General features: G+C 42.3%; 1 protein-coding gene across 18 annotated transcripts in view; it reads left to right on the forward strand.

Annotated features, from left to right (window-relative positions):
* Window positions 1-26,857, forward strand: part of PCDH15 (protocadherin related 15) — a 1,467,631-nt gene that overhangs the window by 904,019 nt on the left and 536,755 nt on the right. For all 18 annotated transcript variants that reach the window (XM_075935032.1, XM_075935037.1, XM_075935036.1 and 15 more), the window contains one exon: window positions 17,948-18,108. In XM_075935032.1, coding sequence (XP_075791147.1) covers window positions 17,948-18,108 — 161 coding nt within the window. The remainder of the gene's footprint in view (window positions 1-17,947; window positions 18,109-26,857) is intronic.

Here is a 26,857-nt window from a genome sequence, read left to right on the forward strand (position 1 = left end):
TTTTCTCCCTCTATATATTGGAGCTCTGAGCAATCATACTGCTCTCTTAGGGTACATCTACACTACAGCGTTATTTCAAAATATATAATTTCAAAATAGTTATTTCAAAATAAGATATTTCAAAATAACACGTCTACACACAATGCATTTCGAAATAGCATTTGGCTATTTCAAAATAATGCATCCACACTGACTAGATGCTGAATCGCACTTAAGGTTGGCCAGAACCAGGTCCGGCAGGGCATCAGGTCAGGAGTTACTTTGTGTGGCTGCTGCCTGAGGCCCCCTAGAAAGCCAGTTCTCAGGTTTCCCTGCTTGCTTGCCTACCTCGATGAGGGACAGCAAAGCATTTTGTCTCTGCATGCTCTGGTTGCCCTCACTCGGGACGCAACTGCACTCTGCAACATGGAGCCAGAGCTGCCCCTGGGCACTCTGGTGCTTCTCGTGGATGCGCTGCTGCGAGCCTGGCTGCACTTTCTGCAAGCTGCCATCTGGGAGGTCCATCAGGGGGCTGTCAGTATCCAGGAAGCCCTGCAGGAGAGCTTCCACCCTGAGGAGCACTAAGAGCCTCCGTGGTCTGCTCCACTGGGCGCTTGTGCCTAATTCCTCCCTCATGTCCTTCCACTTACCTCTCCCTAACCCTGCTTCCTATTGTCAAATAAAATGCACGTATTTTCATGAACACAAGCTCTCTTTATTTAACAAAACTTGGGGGGGGGGGAGGGAATGAAATTGTGGTGAGACTGGGGAAAGGAGGTGGTAGAGGGGAGAAAAGAGGGTGGGAGAGGAGAGGGGGAAACCTGGGATGAGGGAGCTGGAAGGGGAAAGCAAGGGGAAGAAGAGGGAGGGGAAGCACAGGACTCAGGGTTGGGGGTCTTGTCGGACCAACTTGCTTTTCATGCAAACCTGCTCCTGGGTTTGCATGTGGCCTTAGCTGCCAGCCTGGCCACCAATCCTGCCATAGACGGCTGCGTTCCTCCACCTAGTGTGGAGATCATGGACATTGGGGGCATCCCTCCCAAACCTGAGTAAGGTCCATGATCTCCACCCTAGACCAGGAAGGTGCCTGCCTTCTCCAGGCCTTGGCAGGCTCCTGGGAGCTGGCAGACTGTTCCTGGGGAGCGGTGGAAGGCTGGTTGCCAGTGGCTTGCTGGGTCATGTTTTGGGACCACTGGGTCAGAGGCAGTGACTGCTGGCTCTGGGCTGGCAGGCTTGGAGCTGGCACAGGCATTGTGGCCAGAGTCTACCCCTTTAAGGGCTCCAGGGAGGGGGGAGGGAGAGGTATGTTCTTGGTTGAGGCCAGAGTGGCCACCAGGGAACCCTGGGAAGGCTGGAGGCCCCCTATTTTGAAATAAGTATCTACACAGCATTTATTTCGAAATAGACATTATTCCTCTTAGAATGAGGTTTACCAATTTCGAAATAAGCCCTCTGCTATTTCTATTAAATTTCAAAATAGAGGTCGGCTTGTGTAGATGCTTTGAAATAACTTTGATGTGTAGACATACCCTTACATACATTGCAAATCTTCCACCTTTTCTCCTCCACCTGTCCTTCCTAAACACTTTATACTCTTCCATGGCAGTGCGCCAGTCATGTGAGTCATCCCACCAAGTCTCTGTTATTCCAATCAAATCATAGTTCTTTGATTGTGCCAGGACTTCTAATTAGGATTGTGCTAATTCTTCCTGCTTGTTTCTCAGGCTTTTTGCGTTTATATACAGATACCTTAGATAACTAGCTGATTGCCCTACATTCTCCATACAAATCAGGAGATCCTTGTGTTTCTTCTCAATATCTCACTTCCCCACTTAACTCAGGGCTTAGGTCACTGTCCCCGGATGACCCTAGTTTAAAGCCCTCCTCCCTAGGTTTGCAAGCTGGGCCTTTAAGATGCTCTTCCCTTTCTTTGTTAGGTGGATCCCATCTCTTTCTAGAAATCCTTGTGCCAGGAAAAGAATCCAATGGTCAAGGAAACCAAAGCTCTATCTCTGACACCACCTATACAACCATATATTTACTCCCAAGATTCGTTGGTCCCAACCTAGACTACCTGGAACAGGAATTCCAGAAGTCCATTCTGAAAACGGTGGAAACAATATTTCATTTCAGCCTTTTAAAAACATTGAAGATGCTCCTACAGTACTTGCACTCTACCATGAGGCTTGGTGAGCTTTGGCTCCCAGGGTTTCCAAGCTATTGAAGAGGTTAGAAGCCTCAGAGTCCTTGCTATTGGCCAGTTTGTTGGGTGAGCTGCCCTGGAAGCCCCAGCTGCTTGTGAAATCTGAGCTGAAACTAGGAACGTATTGATCCCTGGCAGGTGAGGTACAGTGAGCATGAAGCCTAGAACTGAGGAAGGCAAATTGCCAAAGAGCCAGGCAGATGATTTGGCAGAAAACCTAGAAGGCAGGCCTCTGTTGGAGACCATTTGGCTTCCATCAGAAATTGTCCAAAATTGACGTTTCCATATTTCAGTTTTGACAAATTGGCTTTTTGGACAGAAATTAATTCAGTAAAAGTAGGTCAGAAATTCCCAGTCTCTGATGATTTTCTGTCATGTACGTCAAAAATGGGTTGTTCTAACCACTAATAATTGAGTACATTTCCAAGTATATTTTGCTGAAATCTAGAGAAAGGGGCCATATTTTAAAAGTTATTGACTTGGTATCAAGAGGAAGATCGAAATGATTGTTTAAACTTGGAGGACTCTGTAAGTGTATACAACTCTAAAGATATAAACAAATAAGGTAAGTAATTTTTTTCTTGTCATGAGAGCCTTCAAAATATAAACAAATATAAAGAAACACAAACGGATTTGTCATGGTGATTTTCTGGAGGAAGGAAAATCACAGCTCCTTCCCCCAAGCCTTACATACTACATTTTTGCCCAGTATACTCAGCAGGTACTCCTAACTCGCTGACCTGCTCCCGATGTCTTGCCAGAGGGAACAGGAGCCAGTGGTATCTTCATTCTGCATTCATGCATTGCCTTAGAATCTGTATGCCTCGAGTGCCACAAGGAAAAAAATGTTAAATTAAGTGTAAAAATATAATAAGAAAAGCCAAAAAGTAGTTTGAAGAACAGCTCGCCAAAAACTCAAAATATTTAAGTACACCAGAAGCAGGAAGTCAACTAAACAATCAGTGGGGCACTTGGATAATCGAGATGCTAAAGGAGCCCTCAAAGATGATAAAGTCATAGCGGAGAAGATAAATGAATTCTTCGCTTCAGTGATCACAGCTGAGGATATTGGGGAGATTCCCAAACCTGAGCCATTCTTTTTAGGTGACAAAGCTGAAGAATTGTCCCAGATTGAGGTGTCATTAGAAGAGATTTTAATTGATAAACTTAACAGTAAGAAGTCACCGGGACCGGATGGCATTCACCCAAGAGTTCTGAAAGAACTCAAATGGGTAATTGCAGAACTATTAACTGTGGTTTTTTAAACTATTATTTAAATCAGCTTCCATACCCAATGATTGGAAGATAGCTAATGTGATGCCAATATTTAAAAAGGGCTCTAGAGGTGATCCTAGCAATTACAGACCAGTAAGCCTAACATCAGTACTGGGCAAATTAGTTAAAACTATAGTAAAGAATAAAAGTCTCAGACACATAGGTGAACGTAATTTGTTGAGGGAAAGTCAACATGGTTTCTGTAACGGGAAATCATACCTTATTAAGGCATGCTAGAGTTCTTTCAGGGGATCAACAAACATGTGGACAAGGGGGATCCAGTGGATATAGTATACTTTAGATTTCCAGAAAGCTTTTGACAAGATACCTCACCAAAGTCTCTTAAGTAAAGTAAGTTGTCATGGGATAAGAAGGAAGGTCCTTCATGTATTGATAACTGGTTAAAAGACAGGAAACAAAGGATAGGAATAAATGGTAATTTTTCCGAGTGGAGAGAGGTAATTAGTGGGGTCCTTCAAGGGTCTGTCCTGGGACCCACCCTATTCAATTTATTAATAAATGATCTAGAGAAAGGGGTGAAGAGTGAGGTGTCAAAATTTGCAGATGATACTGAACTGCTCAAGATAGTTAAGACAAAAGCAGACGGTGAAGAGCTTCAAAAAGATCTCACTAAGTGACTGGTCTACAAAATGGCAAATGAAATCTAATGTAGATAAATGTAAAGTAATGCACATTGGAAAACATCCCAACTATATATACAATATGATGGAGACTAATTTGACTACAACTACTCAAGAGAGAGATGTTGGAGTCATTGTGGATAGTTCTCTGAAGATATCCACTCAGTGTGCAGTGGCAGTGAAAAAAACAAATAGAGTGTTAGGAGTCATTAAAAAAGGGATAGAGATGAAGACAGAGATTATTTTATTGCCTCTATATAAAACCATTGTATGTCCACGTCTTGAATACTGTGTACATATGTGGTTGCCTCATCTCAAAAAAGATATATTGGCATCGGAAAAGGATCAAAAAAGGGCAACAAAAATTATTAGAGGTTTGGAATGGGTCCCATATGAAGAGAGATTAAAAAGCTTGGACTTTTCAGTTTAGAAAGGAGGAGACTAAGGTATGATAGAGGTCTATAAAAATATGACTGGTATGGAAAAAGTGAATAAGGAAAATTTATTTACTTATTCCCACAATAGTAAGAACTAGAGGTCACCAAAGGAAATTAATAGATAGCAGGTTTAAAACAAATAAATGGAAGGTTTTCTTCACTCAGTGCACAGTCAACCCATGGAACTCCTTGTCAGAAGATGAGGTGAAGGCTAGAACTTTAACAGGGTTCAAAAAAGAGCTAGATTCATGGAGGTTAGGCCCATCAATGGCTATTAGCCAGGACTGGTAGGAATGGTATCTCTAACCTCTGTTTCTCTGGAAGTGGGTGACAGGGGAGGATCACATGGGGATTACGTGTTGTGATCCCTCCCTCTGGGGTATTGGACACTGTCGGCAGACAGGATACTGGGTTAGATAGACCTTTGGTCTGACCCAGTATGGCCTTATGTTAGTACTTCTCCCCTCATACCTGAACCGATTCACCAACTTCCCTCCCTTTCCCACTGCCTCCTCCCTCCCCATTACCATTGGGGAATTGAAATGTTACTGAGAAGGATTTCTCCTATAGGCATTACTGGGTGTTGAAGAAAACAGTAAATAAGACTCACATTTTGTGAGGTGAGAAGCACAAAGCTTTCTCTCTCCTTAGAATTTTTGTCTGAAAGTTGTTTTTTTCATTTCTGTGGGGGAGCAAATCTCACACTTTGACCCATCAGCTATTTCTCTGTGTTTAGAGGTGAATACAGAGGTGAATGGTGAAACAGATCTTTGTTATCTAGTAGTGATAGATTCTTCTAATTGTAAATCCAATCCAGGGCACCTTTGTGGTTTCCGGAGGTTTTACTGATCAGCCCCAAGTATGCAGAGAGTCCCTAGTATACAAAATCATAGAATAGAAGTTACCTGAATAAGCTATAACAAAGAAGTATCGAATGAACTGAGAGAAGATTCAGTAATAAAAATGCAGTGCTAAACCCATGAAAAAGAAATAAGCAGTACAAAGTAGAATGAAATAACTAAGCAGTAAGAACATAAAATTAGTTTATTGTTTACAGTGTTTTTAATGGTATCCCAATATTTTTGTCAAATTTTAATACTCAGATATGGCCATCTGGAAAGAAGTGGAAATGGGAGTGTAGGTTTTCGGATGGAGAGATGGTTGATATAAGATCTGTCTTGACAATGGTCAGAAATATAAAAGGAAGCCACATAATTCTTTTGATTTACAATAAAGAGATAAATATTTGAGTGTGAAGTTTGAAATATTTTAAATTGGGGTAATGGAAAATGCTGAGAAACTTCAGAGGGACTTAACCATGCTAAATGAATGAGTGAAGGCAGATGGAATTCAGTGTTGCTAAAAATACTTTAGAGAGCTTTGTCTGTATCAATTTAGGAAGAAAAACCTGAACATCATTTTAATGAAGACCTGTACTTAATGTACAGCTGCAGTAAAAAGTAAATAAGATGTTTCCAACAGAATTGTGTAGAGAATAATCCTTAAAATATCTTTGTATGAATCACAACATTCTAGATGAGTACTGCACTAACATCCATAGTACTTGTGAGTCCATCTCATTAAAAGATATTGCAGAATTAGAGGGGGTTCAGAAAAAAAGTGACAAATGATTAGGAGCTTGAGAAAAATCTCAGAGATTGAGAAGATAGAAAGACGGTTCTCCTTAGGAAGGAGGTGACTAGGAGGATCTGATAGAAGCTAATAGAAAAGGAGAGTCAAGAGCTTCTGTCTCACAGCATATGGGCATTTCATGAACTTGAAAGATAGCAAATTCAGAATGGATAAAAAGGAATGGTTTTTCACTGCACAAGTAATTGGATTACAGTTCGATGTTTATATGGCTAATAATATCTAGAGCTATAATTGCTAATTCAAAATTATTTTGGGATTGGATAAAAAACTTCATGCTGTGAACAATCACTGACTATTAGGATTATGAAGAAACATTTATGGGTTGGCAGATTATCCCACATCTGCCTACTGTGAGTTTGTTACGTCTTCCTTTAAAGCATGTGTTGTTACAGGCTGTAGTGTATTTAAAAATTGTGTTGGAATGGTAGGTGGTCACTTTAATTTCTAAGAGTTTTCCAGGCCCTGCTTATGTATCTCTCTCACTTTCTGAATGTAGTGTACTGTCCCATATAATGACACTGAGACCACTTACAGAGAGAATGAGTCTGCTCTACAGTCTTAGCTAAAAGCCGGTTGCTCTAAGTGTCAGAAATCTGAGGTTCGATTCTGTCTGCTAAACAACTGGGGTCTGTTGGAATTACATTTGCAGGCTAAAAGTGTGTGATCAGACTCTGAAAGGAGCCAGCTTCAAGGAAGCAGAGGAAGTTGTGCTTCTGTCTTAGGGAGCAAGCCCATTTTCTTTCTCTCTTTTGTACTATAGTTTTAAATGTTAAGGAATATTCATTTTACACTGCCACGTTCCAACTAGAACAGCTGTGCTTTTATCTAACTTATTTGGTTTGGTGGACTATGGTCCAGTAAAGAGGTACAGCTCTAATGAATCATTGCTTTTTGAGATCAGAAATATGAAAGCTGTAAAATCTATCATCCTTTCTTCCTAAAATATTTTTAAATGCTGGAAAAGTTTGTTTTTATTTTACGATCTATAAACCCACCTCAAGTCTACAATGGCCCAGGGTTTCTCACTTCGCTTCTAAGTGAGACCACTCTCTCACTGAGGGAACAGAAGTCGAAAGGGACAAAAGTTAGAGAACGTGGGCATTTAGTGAGATAAATGAGCTAATTGTGAAGTGAAATAGGAGACTAATGACAAAAAAAGCTAGCTAGAAATAGACAAGGAGATTAAGTAATGGAGGGGTCTTCTTAATTCCTTTCCTGCCTCTGACTTTGCTGGGTGACCACTAAACCTGGCCATGGGAGCAGAGTACAAGAAGCAGCAGAGTTGGCTGTGGAACGGACACCGGGAGGAGAAAATTGTACTTTTCTCAATAGTGGTACATGCAATTACTCTATTCACACTACTTAAGTAATCTGTCTTTAAAAAATTCCTCTTCATAACAGTTCAGTCTATTACAGTACTCTAGAGCAATGCATGAGAGCTATGACATTTGCAGTTAATCCTTGGATAATATTTTGGAAAATATAATAATTGCATGAGAATTTGACAGCTTCTGGCACTTTCCATGGGGAGAGACATATTGCTAGAGCACTGCAAATATGCGGATATCCACTTCATATCTGCGGATATCCTCTAACACAGATGTGGATATCTATGGACCATCTTTGCAGATCATAGATTGGATGCAGATTCAAATTTTGTATCTTTGCAAGGCTCTACATTTTATATCCCTAAATCCACTCTGACAGTGATTTTCACAATTTATGGCTACACAAGACATTGCTCTTCCCCCTTGAAATTTGTTCTTTAAGAGAGAGAGGCCCTTCAGGAAAATTAATAGTGCCTTGCTTTGAATGATTCATACAGGTATTGTATCATTTAATGGGGGCTGTGTATTTCTGTGCTTTGCCCCTGGAGGTATACCACAAAATCTCAGAACTATACTTCTGAATGGCCTCAGGTCAAAATAAGAGCCCCCTCAATTCTGAGTTTTAAATATTTATGCACCTTTTTCATTTAATTTAGTACTTTCCATTCTGTGAAGGCTTGAGGTGCCCAACTTCTTTTGGAGACTTCCTTCCTTTTTTGTACAATAAGAAGTAATGTTTGCTGAACATATCTACATATCTAAGAGGTTCAAAAATGTAATGAAAGAACAATATTCAGGGTGGCTAACATTGGATAAGATAGTTACATTTCCCTTTCGTGTTGCCACCTCCATTTTTGGAGATATGCCTGGCAAGTATCTCAAAGTATTGTATTCTTAATTCTTGGGGAGAGAATATAGTAGTTAAATATTTGCCTTTATAGTTCCATCTTCACTTTCTTACTATATTAATATCTGTTACATGCAGATTAAGTAAAGGCAGAATAGAGTTGAGAATACACTTTCTGTAACTAGCTTTTTCACTTTCCATTGATTTTCAACTTATTTCTATTCAATTCATCCTGCATTACTGAAATACATCTTCAAATGTTGAGATATAGAGTACATGATGGTAGCTATGAATCTTATAGGGTATGTCTACACTATCCTCCTAGTTCGAACTAGGAGGGTAATGTAGGCATACCACACTCGCAAATGAAGCCCAGGATTTGAATTTCCCAGGCTTCATTTGCATAAGCGGGGCTCTGCCATTTTTAAATCCCTGCTCGTTCGAACCCTGTGCCGCGCGGCTACACGCGGCACAAACTAGGTAGTTCGAACTAGGCTTCCTAGTTTGAACTACCGTTACTCCTCATTCCAAGAGGAGTAACGGTAGTTCGAACTAGGAAGCCTAGTTCGACCTACCTAGTTCGTGCCGCGTGTAGCCGCGCGGCACAGGGTTCGAACGAGCGGGGATTTAAAAATAGCAGAGCCCCGCTTATGCAAATGAAGCCCGGGAAATTCAAATCCCGGGCTTCATTTGTGAGTGCGGTATGCCTACATTACCCCGCTAGTTCGAACTAGCAGGGAAGTGTAGACATACCCATACAGAATGTCAAAGTAAGCAACTAACAACTCAGTTAATCCAACCACTACATTTGTTAAAAAAAGAACAATCCCTACTTTTAAATAATTTTGTCATCCGTAGAACTCAGAATCATTGGGGCCAACTCTGCACCTGTGGAAAAGGCAGGGCCTCAGACAGTCAGCCCTTAACACTGCGTAGACCATGGTGGGCTCCACCAAGCCTTCACAGCTGTGCAGAGTGGCATTCCAGCAGCAATTTAAAGAGGCCCAGGGCTCCAGACACTGCCACAGCAGCAGCAGCAGCAGCTGTGTGCTCCAGGCTCCAGGGCAATTGTTCCCTTTACATCTCCCTCCCCCTAACCAGTGGGCCTGTTCAGACTATACTTAAGGTAGTTTGTACGAGTATTTGCTCTTTTTTAACAGAAACAGGAACATAGCTTGCTGTGGGTGAACACTGGTCAGGCATTGAATGATGAAGTCTGCAACAGAAGAAGCTGGAATCAGGCCAGGTGGAACTCATATCCTGTAGCTAATGCTACATGTTCTGAACAAATGGATTATCGGAACTACTTCAACCAAGGTCAAAATGATACTCAAAGAGTTTCCTCTTTATTTTTAATTCCTCTCCATACTGGTTAGTAGTGGATACATTTAGGAAGAACACTAAGGATCATGTCTTCCCCTCAGAGAAGATCAGACAAAGAGATTTAGCATTTTTGCATATTTCTAATCTCAAAGAGTTAGAGCTGTACCTCTTCATTGCCAGCAGACCATTTTTTCCATCTACTATCACCAAATAGGAGGGACTTATTAACAATGACATTTTAAAACCTCTTGTTTTAAGATTCTTTGAGACTGTCCTTCCATTCTACATAAACGAGATCCTGCCAGATAGCATCTGAATCATATTTAGGCTTCTACATCGGTGGGAGAATTTACACTGCTAAAATCTGATTGTTGTAACATGAATAGAGCTGAAGCCAGGCTTCTCTTCAGGCTTCCGTTTGCTTGCCAAAATGAGAGTGGTCATGGCTAGTGTGAAGTCTTAGTTGATTTGGTTCAGACTTGGTGGCGGTGCTACTTGTAAACTGTAGCTATTCAGACTCAATAGCTTTCTGCAGGAGTCATGATAATTGAGAAGGCAGAATTAGTGTAGTTGGTTTTAAAAATTGTAACCAAAATATAATAATAAGCTTCACTATAAAATTAAGTTTTTGATTATGAGTTTTTTTTTTCAGTGAAATTCAGGCTCCAGTTAAAGTAGGATTTTTATATTTATAGCACCTCCTCACCTCACATGAATTGAGGATATGATGCAGAAGACTTCTTTTGTCTTCACTGGGCTTTGATTCACTCTAACATAAATGCATGAAATAAAGTGAACATTCTTCAATGCTCAGAAAAAGAAATGTTGTGTTAGGTACTCATACCTGCAGCCCATACTGATTCACTGAAGTTTTCCCTGCAGTTTCAATTATACCTTCTTCCTCACTTTCTGCTACAAACTTCTTATAGTGTTGCTATGAAGTGCTAAACACCTCAAAGGTCCCTATGTTTTATTTACATAATTCTATCCAGTACTTAAGCCACGATCATGCTCCATGAACTATGCAAATGGATGTGAGCTGCACAGCTCTTAGTGCAAGACAGGTGCTATATTTTCCATGGTATACTAGATTTGATGCCAAAGTGGGTTGCTTTGACATGAGATACTATATAAATAATAAAGATAATATAAACCTATTTACAGGCAGTCCCCGAGTTACGTGGATCCGACTTACGTCGGATCCCTACATACAAACAGGGGTTTTCTCGCTGCGGAGGACGCGGGCGCCGGGACCGTGGCATGTCTCAGCGGTCCTGCCGCCTGGGTCTCCCTGGTCTGCTGGGAGGGGGCGCAGCTAGTGCACCCCCCCCCCCAGCAGACCAGGCTTTTCTCGCTGATGCCTGGGGTAGAGCAGCTGGGGCGCTGCCGGGTTGGTCCCACAGCGCCGCTCCTCGGCGCTACTGGACCAACCCGGCAGCACCCCAGCTGCTCTGCCCCAGGCGCCCCCAAGTCAGCCGCTGCTGAAACTGACCAGCGGCTGACTATAGGAAGCTTCCTGTAGTCAGCCGCTGGTCAGTTTCAGCAGTGGCTGACTTGGGGACGCCTGGGGCAGAGCAGCTGGGGTGCTGCCGGGTTGGTCCAGTAGCGCCGAGGTGCAGCACTGCGGGGACCTATCCGGCAGCGCCCCAGCTGCTCTGTCCCAGGCGTCCAGATTCAGCCACTGTTGAAACTGATCAGTGGCTGATTTCAGGAAGCCCGGGGCAGAGCAGCTCTGCCTCGGGCTTCCTGTAGTCAGCCGCTGGTCAGTTTCAACAGCGGCTGAATCTGGATGCCAGTTCCGACTTGCATACAAATTCAACTTAAGAACAAACCTACAGTCCCTATCTTGTACGTAACCTGGGGACTGCCTGTATTAGCATATTTTTATCAAGTGTAATTATCAAGAGCCATGAAGTTCACCAGTCATCTTAAAGAGGGGCAGATCCTCCACAAGTATAATATGTCATAGCTCCATTCACGTCAGTTCATCCACACCAGTTAAGGATCTACCTGATTGACTTTTAGAATATTCATCATTAACCCCTGGAGCATCTTCTTCATTTTAATGATAAATGGTCTTGTGGTCGCTAATATATAAAAGATGAGTCGAGGCATTATCTTTAAGTTACATGAAAATTAACCATCAAGAACTTCATAATAAATGTGCATGCAAAATGTCTATTTTTTTCCTATATAAATCTCATATGAATTAACAGCCTAAGGTCAATATGAAGTTTTCTTCTGTGTTTATGGTAGATTCACTGAAACAGGCTGACTGTAAGAACTAATCTATAGCAGTGGTTCCCAACCTTTTTAACCATACAGACCCCTTTTCAATTTGTTAAAATTTTACAGATCCCAAGGGAGCGGTGGCCAGCACATCCCGTGGCCTGCACTGCTTTCTTAGCTCCCAACCCTCCGTCCCCTCACATGGAGCATACTGTGAGAAGGTTCTCGTGGACAAAGGCAGCTCCTGCTCTGGCACTCCACCCTTGGCTGGGCACAGAGCCCTGAGAAAGAAAAAGAAAAGAAAAGAAAAGGAAGGCTTGGGCCCACTGTGGGACTGGGATGGGGGGAGAGGTCTGGAGCATAAACAGCATGGCAGCAGGAGGATGGATGGTGCCTCCTGAGGAATCAATATCCCATCCCGAGGGCAGAAGGCAGCATGTGTGCATCCACAAACAGCAAGCTTGGGTGAAAATTGCCTGGTGGAAAATCCCAGTCCTGCGGTGGGCCCTATCCTTACTTTTCCTTTCCTTTCCTAAACTTTCCGTGGACCCTCTACAGAGGGTCACAAACCCCCAAGGATCCACGGACCACAGGTTGGGAATCACTGATCTATAGCATCTGCCTGAAATCGTCCTACACTCTCTTTCTCAGTAATAGTCACTCCTTCTCTGGCTTGGGCATTCTAGTGTCAAACTGCATGGCATCAGTGGCAGAGCTTCATTACTCAGTATTCTATAGTATTAACTTTGCAAGCTATAAAATAATATTTTCTTTCTTAGCCGCCTTCTTAAAAATGGGAATAAAAATGTGTTAATCCTACAAAATGGTCTCAGATTACATCCAAAGTTGTTGGTTTTTCAATATGGCTGAGGTAATTTTTTTCATTGGACCAACTTCAGTTGATGAGAGACAAGTTTCCAAGCTTGTGCTCTTTCTCACATCTCTGTTTAAGCTCAAAAGTGTCTCTCTTTCTTTAAGAGAAGTAGGTTCAATAAAAGACATACTTACCTTGTCAAATCAGGTTCCTGCTCTAAAAATCACATGTTAAGGGAATCCTGGAGAAGAGAGAGAGCAACTTTACTAGTGCTCCTTGAGTCATCTAATCGTAGGTCTGAGAATGTTTAGCATCAAGCTAGAGCTTTGGCTCTTTCTTAAAATTGTTAGGTTCTTTGGTCTATTTAGGTTAGGTTGAAACGTTGGTTTAGATTCCCCTGGAATTTCTCAAAATCCAAAGAAAAGAGATGCCATATGACTTAATGTCATTAATCTCTTCTATGTAATTAAATCGTATCTGTTTGGCTCCATTGGTATAGCTAAATTCAGTTTGATTCTTAATCATGTAGCAGCTTCTACAATGATGAGTGCTTAGAAATGCTCAGAATAGAACCACAACTACTCATTCCAGTTCCACCTCTTGTTGTTGGCTGGTAAATGTTTTTTTTTATCCATATTTATTACGTAAATTCAGTCCAGCCTTGTATCCTTTACTTCAACTTGTAACTGTACACTCCTAATCCACCACAGAATTCATATGATAGCCTGATCTAAACTAAATTAAATAGGTTTTGCAAATGGAATGCTTAAAATTTGCTTAAATGCAATAACCTTTGGCTATGGCAATGACAGTAATTCAGTTGTATTATATATACTCTTTATAATAATAAAGAATGTTGAATTTTCATCTCCAAAATCTTAGGAATCCAACTGAAGTTTATATTGTGCTCTAACCAGTTACATGTATCCAGACTTCTTTATGCATGCTACATTTTTAATGTCTTTGTTTGCTATACAAATAACTGTAATCATACCTTGGGTGCCCAATTTACTTTTGCAGGCAAATGTTGTATAGCAGGTACTATCACCACAAAGATTATATGACATAATAACCAAGAATAAGGACTGACAGATTTTGGGGTTATCATTGTCATGTCAAGTGAAGGTTTGATTAGTATTCCAGCTAGTTTATATAGAAACCAATAATATGGGTCTGGAGTTCAAGTTGCTTATTATATTTATGCTGGTTAACTTTTTACACAAAATGAACTACATGGTGTTATTTGCAGCCCAGTTGTCCAAAGACTTTTGCATATTTTGACACTTTATAAAGCACTCATTTGCTGTGAAATGTATGTAAATTCATTCAGTCATATGCCACTCAATTACTTCCCGATCTGTCAGAATTCACATATAGCAATGTCTACTTCAACCGATTTTTTTTAAATATTTCATTTGATAAGAATAAATGACACAGCTGTTCTTTAAATGCCATTAGATGTATACTTCATTGTAAGCTAGAAGTAGTTCATTAGTTTCAATAACATGCAGAGCCCAATAAAAGAAATGAGAGTGCTGTATTGCCCCTCCCTGCCATAACTTTGTGCATGCATGAAAAAACAACTTATAAAAAACTGCTATGTACGTGATTGCTACCACCAGCCCAAGTAAGTGATCCCCATACCAGAAAGCCTCCAGCCAAACCCATCTTTCCTGGCCCACAGACTCTGCACGGATGGAATGGGGAGCCCTACTACCCAGAATTGCCACTACCATTCCAGGCAGCACATCCTTGGCTGCTGGCCCCCTGGGGAGGAGCCCCCATTGGAGCAGGTGATCCCAGTAATCCTCCTTCTTGACCTATAATCCCCCTGTCTTGAGTGCCCCACTCACCCACTCTCTTGTCCTGTCTCCTACAACCACACTCTCTGCCCTGAGCCCCATCATTAAAATAAAGCACGTACGAGTTCCTTTTAATTAACCTCTCCCCTGCCTACACACACACAACCATTCCTACAGTTAAGGACCCAAGCAACACCGTCTACATCTTCTAGTCTATATACATTTGAGAGAGTTTTTGTCTGTTCCCCAGCCAGGTGACATGGCCCTGAACCCCAGCTGTGCCTACTGCAGTTGCAGCAGTCATGGGCAGACCTTCTTACCTGGCTGCAAACTGCTGCAAGGGGGGGGTTGCTGGGGTTGTCCTATCCCCTTAGGGCAGTCTGCATACTGAACCCCTCATCCCCATGCACATTTTCAGTGTACAGGGACATTACTGACCCGAGCAGCAGTAGGTGAATCTTCTAGTCACCTATAATCTCACATCTTGTGATTGTAGGAAAGTGTGCTGCAGTTGTCCATCCCCCCTGATTTTCTGACCTTCCACATCAGAAATCCCATACCTAAGACACATTTGGGTTACAGAGCAGTAACTGTTATAAACTGCACAACATTTGCCACCTTCCTACTTTCCTATTGCCACTTTCAGTGCATGTGCTAAGGCACTAAAATCTCTCACACAAATCTAATAAACTTCTAGTTCTATATTTTTAAATTTAAAATTCTAATATTTCCATTTCTACATATCATCCACAAGACAGAATGAATAAGTTCCATAGAAATCAGTGGACTATTTGGATTTATGGAAATACTAAACTGGTTTTAAGTTTGAGCATTGTAATGTGTTTTCCAGTTGTGTTCTTTTGATGTTGATTAAAAAAAACCCCTTAAACTAATCATGTAAGGTACTTGAAAACCAGTACATTCTGGGTATTTGGAAATATTTCTGCCTCTTTACTTTCACGTATTTCATAGAAGCATAGAAACTGTCATTTCAGGTTGAATCAAAATTTGTCTGTATCTTTAGATGTATTGTCAGTATGTTAGAAACCTGGCATTTTTGCTCAGAAAAAATGTAGGCTGTGTGCACTTAAAATGATCAAATATTTTAAAGAACAGAAATTGAATGTTCGATTTTTAATACAAATAATATATTTAATGATAGATATTAAAGGACTTATTTTCAAATGTTCGTAATGTAGCAAAAAATCTCAAATTCCTTCACAATGGATTGATATAAAAAGCAAAATGAAAGTTCCTTTCAAGAATATAGGAATTACTATACTAGAACAAGCCAAAGACCAAACAGCACGAATAGTGGGCAATGCCTTAAAAATCTAAAATCAAATTATCTGGGTGTAAGAGACTTTTTTTATGTAGCAGATGAATATATAACAACATTAAGTAGCTTCAAACTGGAAGTGAGAGGCAAATATTTAACTATGGTCATCCATCATCATAACCTGCTTTGTGGAAGACCAAGGTTGGTAGGACTGATTTCTTTAGGGTTCTTGGCTTAGTTAAATTTTTGGACTGCCATCCCCCTCAAGTGTAAAATTTTCAGAAGTGAGTGTGGATAATCTGTTTAACTTTTAATCAAGTGGAGTAAATTCTCCATCACCTGGAGTCTTTTAATTAAGTAATGCATGTTAAATGCTAACTACAGTAGACTTCCGATAATCCAGAACCTATGGGACCTAGGTGGTACCGGATTATCAGATATGCTGGACTATCAGGAGGTACTATAAACTGGTTATGTATATACTGTATACATTATATACTGTATATAAAGTGTTCTTAACCCTTTTTATTGTACATACTGTATACAGTATACTGTAATGTTTTAGTTTTTTAAAGCCTTTTTTACCCTTTTTGCTCAGTTCAGCTGCTGCCGCTGTTACCTTGTGACTCATTTTTTTGCCGAAGCTCACTCAACTAGGCTCTTGCCATTTTGATGCCGGACTATCAGGAGTGCCGGACTATTGGATGACGGACTATTGGAGTTTTACTATAGATAGAACTATTAGGCAATAATTTAGCAAACAGACAAAAGGAGAGGGGGAATAATAATCTGTATTAGATTAAAGCGTGATGCTAATTGAATGCCTCAGAAATAATGCATAATAGAGGGGCATATTGCAGTCCTTTTATTTTTTAAGATCTAGTTTTTATTTATTTATGCTACAATTTGTTTTTCTTTCATGGTTCTATTCAAAAATGAAATCTGCCCATGGATATTGTATATATGTCTGCACAACACTGTAAATCCAGGATTGGAATTTACAGTCAAGCCTAACCCAGGGCTCAGACCTTGAGTCCCCATACCCTATAGAAATGGAGGGCCAAAGCTTAAGTCAAACTGACACCCAGGGTTCAAACACTTTTCTTTTGCCACTTGGATGCAGCCCCACTGGACTTGTCCCCAGGGAGATTGCCAAAAGTATTGCCCAGTCGCATAGGCCAATTTGTATTATCTTTGAATCAGTCAAGTTGATGGATAGTTTTCCCACATTATTCCATGAACCAAAGGTTAGAGTGGTGGCATTTTGGAAGGGCACTAGGAAGTCTGGGATATGGGTGTTTAGACTCAGACCTCTTAATAAAGTTTAGATGATGAAGTCTCATCTTGGGAGTCCAGGGTTCATCCATCCTAGCCTGTGTTTACAAAAGAATGTAGATACTTGAGCTCTAAATTAGCAAACCCAAAGTCTACTAACTCATGGCTGATGGCAGACAGGGAGCCTGTCTGAGGGTCCCATTGGGCTTCTGGGTGAGAGCCACCTAGATAAACACCTCTCCACAAAAGCCTGCCTCTGGCACATCACCCCTTCCCACACCCCAACTTCTTGCCCCAGGTCACCACCCAAATCTATACCATCCTCTTCCCCACTCCATGTCATAACTCCCTCTTGGACCCTGCAATTCCTCATATATCCCGCCCCCAAAATGCTCTTCTGCATCCATACCACCTTCAAAACCCTACACCCTACTTCACCCAAACTGCCTCTCAGACACTACACCCTCACCTGCACTCTAATCCCATACCCTGAGCTCTCTTTTGCACCCAGCCTCCCTCCCAGACCCTGCACCCACTTTGTAGAAAAGTGTGGCCCTTGACCACTTACTAAAATCCTGGAGTGTCTTCCCCATCAAAAATTATTGCCCACCCGATCTAGATAGTGGGTCTAATCACCAACATAAAACTGACAGTGTTGTTTATAAAAAGTCTCTTCCAGAAACCTCAGGAATAATTTAAACTTTAATTAGACAAAATAGGCCATTGGAAGTAGAATGTCTTTTTTTTTTTTTTTTTAAATCAATAAAATCCAAAATATTTTTAAAATAAAAGTTAATTATACTTTTCTCTGTAGTATACCTCTATGAACATATTTTCTTTTATTTGTGTTTTTTTCTTGCAGGCACTATCCTTGTGGACAGTATGCTGATAAAAGGGACAGCAGGAGGGACTGATCCCACTATTGAGCTATCATTGAAGGACAACATTGATTACTGGGTGATCCTGGATCCCATCAGCCAGAGATTGTACCTAAACAGTACCGGACGACTTCTGGACAGAGATGTTAGTTTATTTCCCAGACTTTTTTTTTCCTAAATCTAAATTCACTCTTGACCAGGGAAGGAAGCAGTTGATAGTTAGAAATGGAAAGTTTGCTAGTGGTAACTAGAAAAAAAAAAGTAAAGTAGTAAGAGGATCTAGGAGATAGAAGCATTCTGATTAGCTGTTTTATAGACACAACTGAGATTATCCTTTATGTTGTGAGACAGAAGACATCTCTGCATCTATTTTACATTAATGGTATTTCATGATGTTATTGATACATTCAACAGCATGGAAGTTCACATTTACATGCTGTATCTACACAGTAAAATACATTCAGTAATGTATTTCAGTGCCATATATTGTTGCATACTCCCTTACTTTTTTTTTAATGTTCAAGATTTATCATAGACACAATAATTGCAAGGAAATGAAAAATGCAAATAGTTTTCTTTTTAGAAGATATGGAAAGGGTACTTGGACAAGTTAGCATGGTTACTGATGTTAATTTGTTATCTGTAACAGATGTCTATCAAGATACATTCCTAAAAGTTTTTGTAACAAATAGGTTGAGATTATAGTTATGAAGAGAGGTATGAGACAGTGAAAATAAAGTAATGAATGTCCTAAATGCAACTTTCAAAAAAAATCAAGGTAGATTTTTTTCCTCTGCCACGCATCTTTATTTTTGTTTTTAAAATATTTTTGTTTTCTTATTCTGGATAGAAGCAGAAGTGCTGAAATATCTCTCTCATGAGAGTCCTCCCTTGGAGCACTTCTGGTCCTGCCAGAAGCAAGAAGTAACAAAAATATTGTGAGAATTTAGACTTGTGAGACTTTGAGCCCAATTATTTAGACCTAAGCGGAACTCAGAAGATTTGGATAAGCATCCAAATATATAATATGTTGTGTTCTGCTTACTCAGAACACCAGTTTATACCTTGTGTTGCTTCCCTGAGTTTAGTTCTTACACTTCTTAAAGGAGAATTATCATGCCAAATTTGTTGTGTAAAAACAAACTTGCAAAACTTCTAAAAACAAATCAGTTCTCCCTTTGTGTTTGCTCACCAGTCATTGTAGTAGTGTGTTAATTATGTCAAATATGGGACACCTGGTAAAACTGCTCTAATTTCAGTGAGTTCAGCATCAATCAATCAGAGCTATCACACAAACGTTCAAAATAGCATTAATTCACTGAGCCCCCATTAAAAGACAAATCTATCTCTATATCGTAGAAATGTTCACCTGTCTGTCCATCTGATTGTGAGTCCATTTGTTTACCAATGCCTCCTAAAGTAGGTGTGGGTGATAAAATTGTGGTCATTCACCAGGGTTAGCCCTGTGAACTCCTGCTGTTCTAAGTGCACCTCCACAGGCGATCCCAGCTCCCTTTAGCCAGGAACAGTGGTCTGTGGCCAATGGGATCTGTGATCTCCTGTACTTGAGGGGACACAGGTAAATGCAGTGGTGTGGGGGCATGCCAGGGGCTAATCCTGGCAGACTGGATCTGGCCTGTGGGCTGGTATTTGCCCACCCTTGTCCTAAATGGTAACAGTCACCGCCCTGCCAGCCATCAGTCCTGGAATTGTGGCCCCCTTGAGACCACCCCGGGGCTAGACAGCGCAGCTCCATCTCCCAAGTATAGTAGAGGCCAAGGATGGGGACTATGCTCCACAAGGAGTTGCCGGGGAGAAGGCATACTGGCCATTTGGGTAGCCAGATAGCAGCCCCCGTTCCAGCAGCAACCAGTGAGGGTGGGGCTGGCTGGCCAGAGGAAATAGACATCTCCCCTCCAACAACTGCTAAGTATGGGGGGCTGGGAAGTGCAGGACCAAACCCCTGGGATGAGCCACTGCCCTCCCAGACACACAGACACATACACACACACACACTGCATTCATGGAGGAGCCAGAGCTGCAGCAGCACCACCCTGAGCAAACCGGAGACCATGGTAACCATTTACCTCCCATTCCTCTGCCCTGAGCCCTCTACCCTGAGTCTCTGCCCTGATTCCTGCATACCCCATCCCTGAGTCTCCTACCCCACACCCAGAGCCCCCACCCACCTCCTTCCTTGACTCCTGCACCCCCATCCTTGGTCCTCAGTCCCCACCACACTTCAACTTCCTGCCCTGAGAGCCCTGTGCTTCACCCCCAACTCCTGCCCTGAATCTCCCTCACACCTCCTAGCCCCCTGCCCTAACTGTCACATCCCCCACCTCTTACTCTGATCTCCACAAGGACCTGGGAAACACTGGGTAATTCCTCTCTTAACTAATAATAAGCAAAAAATTGAAAATATATGTCTGTACAATTAAATGGTTGCTGCTGCTTAGAAGTGTTTGCCTTGTCCTTCTCTTGCTGTCCTCCAAAACGTAACGCTTCGTGCAGACTATATTTGTCATGTAAATCAATTTTTTGAAGGATCCACTTGGTTTTTAGCAAATTGTCATAAAACACAGTGCAGTGACAATCTAGGGCAAAATTAATTCACACAAACAAAATATCTTTCATGGTAGAAACACTGAGATGTGATATTTTCAGGTAATCAAACTGCATTCATTACTAAAATGGACAGTAGTGCCTGGCAAACACAAAATGAACTCAGCTGTCTTTGCCAGACCTGTGTGCCTTATTGTCCATCTCTTGAAAAAAGTTCCATCCTCTTTCAGAAATGGGAGTTTGCTGAGTGTTCCAGTCAGATATGTGACAGGATATTATTTGCTTTGCATTTGTCCATTTGTCAGAAAAGCAGGTCTCATCTCTTCTCATCTCAGATGGGAATTCTTGTGAGGCAACAGCAAGACTGCTTTGTACATTTTCCTACATCAGCATGCTTCTCAACGAGAACCACTCAAGTTGTCTGGGCACTCAAAGGCAGGTTTCCAGTGTTCATAGTACCTCAGAGATGTTGAATAAAAATCGTGACTACCTTGTAAAATTCCTGTAACTTAATTTCCCCACCCTCAATCAAAGACTACAGCAGGGTCTTTGCATCTGGTGTGGTGAATATTTTTTCTGAGCTTCATGCTAAATTATTTTGAAGGGTAGAACTATGTGGTGCAACTTTTATCACCAATGAGTCATTTTTCTCAATTGCCTCTACCTGTTTTGGAGGCTGTTTGTTAGCTTACTAGCCAAAGCAAACCACAGTTTTGTGCTAGGGTGACTGAAGATTTTCTTGGACACATGTTGGGCATGTGTTTTGAGAGACAAATATGTCTTATGCACATAAAAATCAACAACATTCTCTCTAGCACTTGGCAAAGAGAAAGAAATTGTGTGCTGCCTTGCTCTAGCAATTTAAAATACTCAACATCGACAAATTGGCAGAAGTCTTTCAATTCTTCAATAAAGTGTAACTATGAAAGTATTTACTAACTTTCAAGGCAAAAGACTCCAAAACAATTGGAAGATGGTGAGCTGCTTTTTGCAGCAGTTATGGACAATGTGAGCACTACAACCAAATCCAAAGATCTCTTTCCCAGGTTTGACGTGGAGTTTTCACCACATTGTTTTTCCCAGCACCATTAGCACCACCACGATTTCTATTGGCACTGTCTGTACACAGCCCAACAAGCTTTTCACTAACAGAAGCTTTTCAATCAATTGGTATAGTAAGCTGCAATGTGTATCAGAAATTTCACCGGGTAGAGAAGAAAATTCAGTGTTTGTGTTTACCCCATCAGAGGGAGCAGCTGTGGATTGTGTGCAGCCAAGGGGTAGCTCAGGGGGCAGGGAGGAGGTTACTAGGGCTGTGTGTGGCCAGGGGGAATTAGAGGCTGTGTGCAAATAGGAGGATACTTCAGGATTCAGAGAGAGAGCATCTAGTGTCTGTGTGCCAGGAGGGATTTGTGGTTCCCCTGTTCCCTTAAGGCTCTGCCAGCTGTGGATTCTGGTCTTTTGCCCCTGCAGCTCTTACTGGCTGTATAAAGAAAGGGACTGGCAGCAGAAGGGCAGCTTCGAACCCCTGCACAGGAGCCATGGCAGGAGAGGAGGGAACAACACCAATGCCTGTGCCATGGCACCAGCCAGTGGAGCAGCAGCCCTGCCCTGCCTGGCTTGGTTTCCTTCCTCCAAACTGTGCCCTGCACTTCCACTGAAGATTGGGGAGCAACATCCCCAGTGTCCCCCAGTTCTGTCCATGTCTTGGGGCTTCTGCTTTTCAGGGAGCACCAGGGATTCAGGATTCAGCCCTGACACTCCTAGCTTCAGTTTTGGGGCAGGGGTTGGAGACTTCAGCCCTTCAGTTCCTGCAAGGCTTTCCAGGGCTTGTGACTTCAGCCCTTAGCGGAGGGGAGGAGGGAACTGGGACATGAGCTGGGATGGAGGGACATGCTGAGGATCAGGGCTTTAGCCTGTGTGGCGCTGGAAATTCAGGAGTGCAACAGTGATTAGGGTTTCACTCTGATTGTGCTGGGAATTCTGTGTGGGAAGAGCCACCAGGGATCAAGATTTCAGCTCTGCAACCGGTGCTGGGGATCGTGGCTTCTCTTCCACGGTCTAAAAAGGCAGGCAGACCCCTCACACTTGGGAAATCCTGCTTTAGGGTGTACATGGGAAGGGGTGACACACCCCTCACTCATCCCCAAACTCTTGCTCAACTGTTACAAAAAGGCTGCCTCTCCTCCTACTGGCTGCCTGTCTTTCTGCCTCTGAACCCTGCCCGAGAGTGCCACCTGCTGGCCTCCGCCTGCTGCATTCATCTACCAGCCTCAGACAAGAGGCTGCTGCAGCTGCACTGACCACATCAGACTAACGGAGAGTGCCGGAGCTGAAAATATGAGACAATTCATACCCCCCTTTTTTATTTTTTTTAAAGTCAGGACAGCTTCAAGAGGGTTTAAATATGGGACTGTCCCTTTAAAAATGGGATGGATGGTCACCCTCATTAATAGAAGGGACATGAAGTAAACAAAACTTAACTCAAAACTTACTATAGACAAAAGTGAAACAGCCTGATTCTTGTTAAAGTCAACATGAATCTTTCTGTTGATTGCATTGGGCTATGGATTAAGACCCAAGTGACTAGCTTATTTTAATTGTATATAGTGAAATAAATGCATTAAGTAAGTGGAGTATTGTAATAGAGAAATGCTATTAGTTTTATTTAAATTATTCCTGTTTTAATTCACATAAATAAATTTGTCTAATTGAATTCAATTTCATTATTTTGTAATTTTTTATTTGAAAAATGTACCCACCATGTTGTCAAAGTATCTGTACATAAATAGCAAAGTCACAAAGAAAAGCACAGCAGAAAGGGTACAGTGAACTTCCAAACAGAGAAACTTAAGCCCCTCTTAAATAATCTCATTGCACAAAGAGGGTATGTCTACACTACAATGTTAGTTCGAACTAACGGACGTTAGTTCGAACTAACATTCATAGCCGCTACACTAGCGCTCCACTAGTTCGAATTTGAATCGAACAAGCGGAGCGCTTAGTTCGAACTAGGAAAACCTCATTTTACGAGGATTAAGCCTAGTTCGAACTTACTAGTTCGAATTAAGGGGTGTGTAGCCCCTTAATTCAAACTAGTGGGAGGCTAGCCCTCCCCAGGTTTCCCTGGTGGCCACTCTGGCCAACACCAGGGAAACTCTATGCCCCACTCCCGGCCCCGGACCCCTTAAAGGGGCACGGGCTGGCTATGGTGCCCGTGCCAGGTGCAAGCCTGCCAGCACCCAGCCAGCAGACCCTGCACCTGGCACGGCACAGAGCCACCCACCCGATGTCCCCCAGCCCACCCCCTCTTCCCGGGACCAGGCTGGCGGCTCCCGGGAGCTTGCCCTGGACCGCAAGAGGCAGGCACCCGCCTGGGCTAATGCGGACATCGTGGACCTTGTCCACGATCTCCGCACTAGGCACAGGAAAGTGGCCGTCTAGGGCAGGAGAGCTGCCAGCCTGGCCACCCAGGAGCAGGTGTGCATGAAAATCAAGGGGGTCCACTGAGACCCCCGACCCTGAGCCCTGAGCTTACAATGGCCGTCCTGGGTCAGACCAAAGGTCCATCTAGCCCAGTAGCCTGTCTGCCGACAGCGGCCAACCCTAGGGACCCTGGAGGGGATGGACCGAAGACAGTGACCAAGCCATTTGTCTCGTGCCATCCCTCTCCAGCCTTCCACAAACTTTGGGCAGGGACACCACTCCTACCCCCTGGCTAAGACTACTCCATGGACCCAACCTCCATGACTTGATCTCACTTCCCTTTAAACTCTGTTCTAGTTGTAGCCTTCACAGCCTCCTGCAGCAAGGAGTTCCACAGGTTAACTATTTGCTTTCTGAAGAACAACAACTTTCTCTTACTAGTTTCAAGCCTGCTACCCATTCCTTTCCTTTGGTGTCCTCTAGTCCTTCTTTATGGGAACCCAGGAAGAACTTTTATGAATGCACCCTCTCCACCCAACCCCTGCTTTTAGAGACCTCTATCCTGTCCCCGCTCCATCTCCTCTTTTCTAAGCTGAACAGTCCCAGTCTCTGTAGCCTCTCTTCATCTGGGACCTGTTCCCAACCCCTGATCATGTTAGTTGCCCTCCCCTCTCCCAGCCTTTCTCTTCCCCTCTCCCACCTCCTTTTCCCAGTCTCCCCCAGTTTTGTTCAATAAAGACAGAGTCAATGTTGGAAGAAACGTTATCTTTATTTTGTACATCAATAAGAAGGGGGGCTAGGGAAGGGTAAGTGGAAGGAGGTGAGGGAGGAATGGGGTACGAGCCCCCGATGGGGAGGACTGGGCTGGCTCTGCGGGCTTCTGGGGGTGGAAGCTCTCCTGCAGCCCCCCGATTGCCCCCTCTCCCCAGATGGCAGCCTGCGGCAAGTGCAGCCGGGCTGATGGCCGAGTGCTGTGATGTGCCCAGTGTGGGCACTCTGGACAATCCAAGCCAGGACTGGTTTTCAAGCGGGGCACCCCTGAGAACTGTCTGTCCGGGGTGGGAGTTGGGACCCTTTAAGCGCAGCCCTCGGCTAGCCTGAGACAGCATCTCCACGCTCTAAGTCCTCCTCTGATGCCCTGCCGGCACTGCTTCCGGCCATCCTTAAGCCCTGTTCAGGGTCCACTCAATGTGGACTTGCTAGTTCGAATTAGCAAAACACTAATTCGAACTAGTTTTTAGTTCTAGACGCGTTAGTTCGAATTAGGTTAGTTCGAATTAACTAATTCGAACTAAGTTAGTTCGAATTAGCGCTGTAGTGTAGACATACCCAGAAGTATGTTAAACAGGCCTTGCAGCATCCACTGTGCTTCATCTGTACTCAGTTTTTGGACAGTAAAATGAGGGATTGTAATAGTACCTGACATTCTAGATCCCAGCATAGATGTGCAGAACTCTTCCTCCTGACTCACCACAATAAGGTGAAGGCTAGACTGCAAGCTTCTTTTGGAAAAGCTTTTTCTGTGAAGAGAACTTCCACACAGCAAAAGCACATCAAAAAGTGATCTGCTTTTTTTGAAAGATAGCATCAACACTGAATGGATGCTCTCTCACATTTAAGCTGTGACTACTATGGACAGAATGGCCACCAGGGCATCTGTGCTTTTTCCTGGAGGCCTCTTTTTTCGAAAAAGCTCTCTCTTCCTCATCCACACATGCCTTTTCCCAAAAGAGCTCTTTTGGAAAAGGTGTTCTTCCTTGTAGAATAAGGTTTACCAATGTCGGAAAAACCCCTGCGTTCTTTTGATTTTTCTTTCAGAAGAACGCAATAGCAGTGCGGACATAAGTGAAGTTTTTTTCAGAAAAGCAGCCTTTTTTCTGAAAAAATCCTGTAGTCTAGATGCACCCTAAGTGAGTTCTGTTAACTCTAACTAGGGCCAGGGATAAACCATAGGAAGAAGGAAGACACAGGAGCATACCTAACTTACTTTTTGTTCCTGTTTAAATGACCCAAAATTACCTACTCTGGAAATTGGGTGAATTTGGAAAGGGTGAATTTGGACACTAAGAACAGCACACAAATATTAATTTAAAGTGTAGGATGTCTAGTTTCTGACCTGATTGCTGTTCTGTATTCTTTAACGGTGTCTTGATTGCAAGTGGAAGCGGCTTATAGTGCTAATTATTCATTAATGCTCTACCATGGCAACTTTCTTAAGAAAGAAAAACATACAGGTCACTACATGGGAAGTGAATATGCATTTACTTTAGGCTTTTATACATTATGTATTTTTTATATTTCCAGAACATTCTATGTTTATGATTTATGTGCCGTTACTTGTTTACAGTTAATTATATTAGTAGCGGACAAATCCAAAAGTGTGAGTGTGGCATAAAATTCCTCATGCTTGCCTCACAAATATCTTTTGAGTGGGAATAGAACTATTTTGAGAATACATGTGTCCTCAGTTTGAGAGTTCATGTAATTCAAATCTAAAGGAAATGTAAAAATCCCAAGGGAAAAACTTTGGTCTTGCATACATCAAAAGTCTCACCAAACTACTACTCTTGAGAAACACATATACCTGTAGAATCCATGGAATTTTGAAGAAACTCTCCTCTATTTATTTAATGTAAAAGTTTTTATTGAATAAGCTCATTCAGTTTTATTAAATATTCAAAACTGGAGTCATGCAAATCCTTCATTTTAAAGCCTGAAACCATACAAAATCTAGAAAAATATTAGACCTTTAACATGCATCTGATGAAGTGGGTCTTTGCCCAAGAAATCTTATGCTACTATAATTCTGTTAGTCTATAAGGTGCCACAGGACTTCTCGTCGCTTTTATAGACCTTTAATGATATTCCAATTTAAAACTGTATGAAACTTGTTATTTTCAATG

Source organism: Pelodiscus sinensis, chromosome 8 (assembly GCF_049634645.1).
Source record: "Pelodiscus sinensis isolate JC-2024 chromosome 8, ASM4963464v1, whole genome shotgun sequence".
Taxonomy (NCBI): Eukaryota; Metazoa; Chordata; order Testudines; family Trionychidae; genus Pelodiscus; species Pelodiscus sinensis.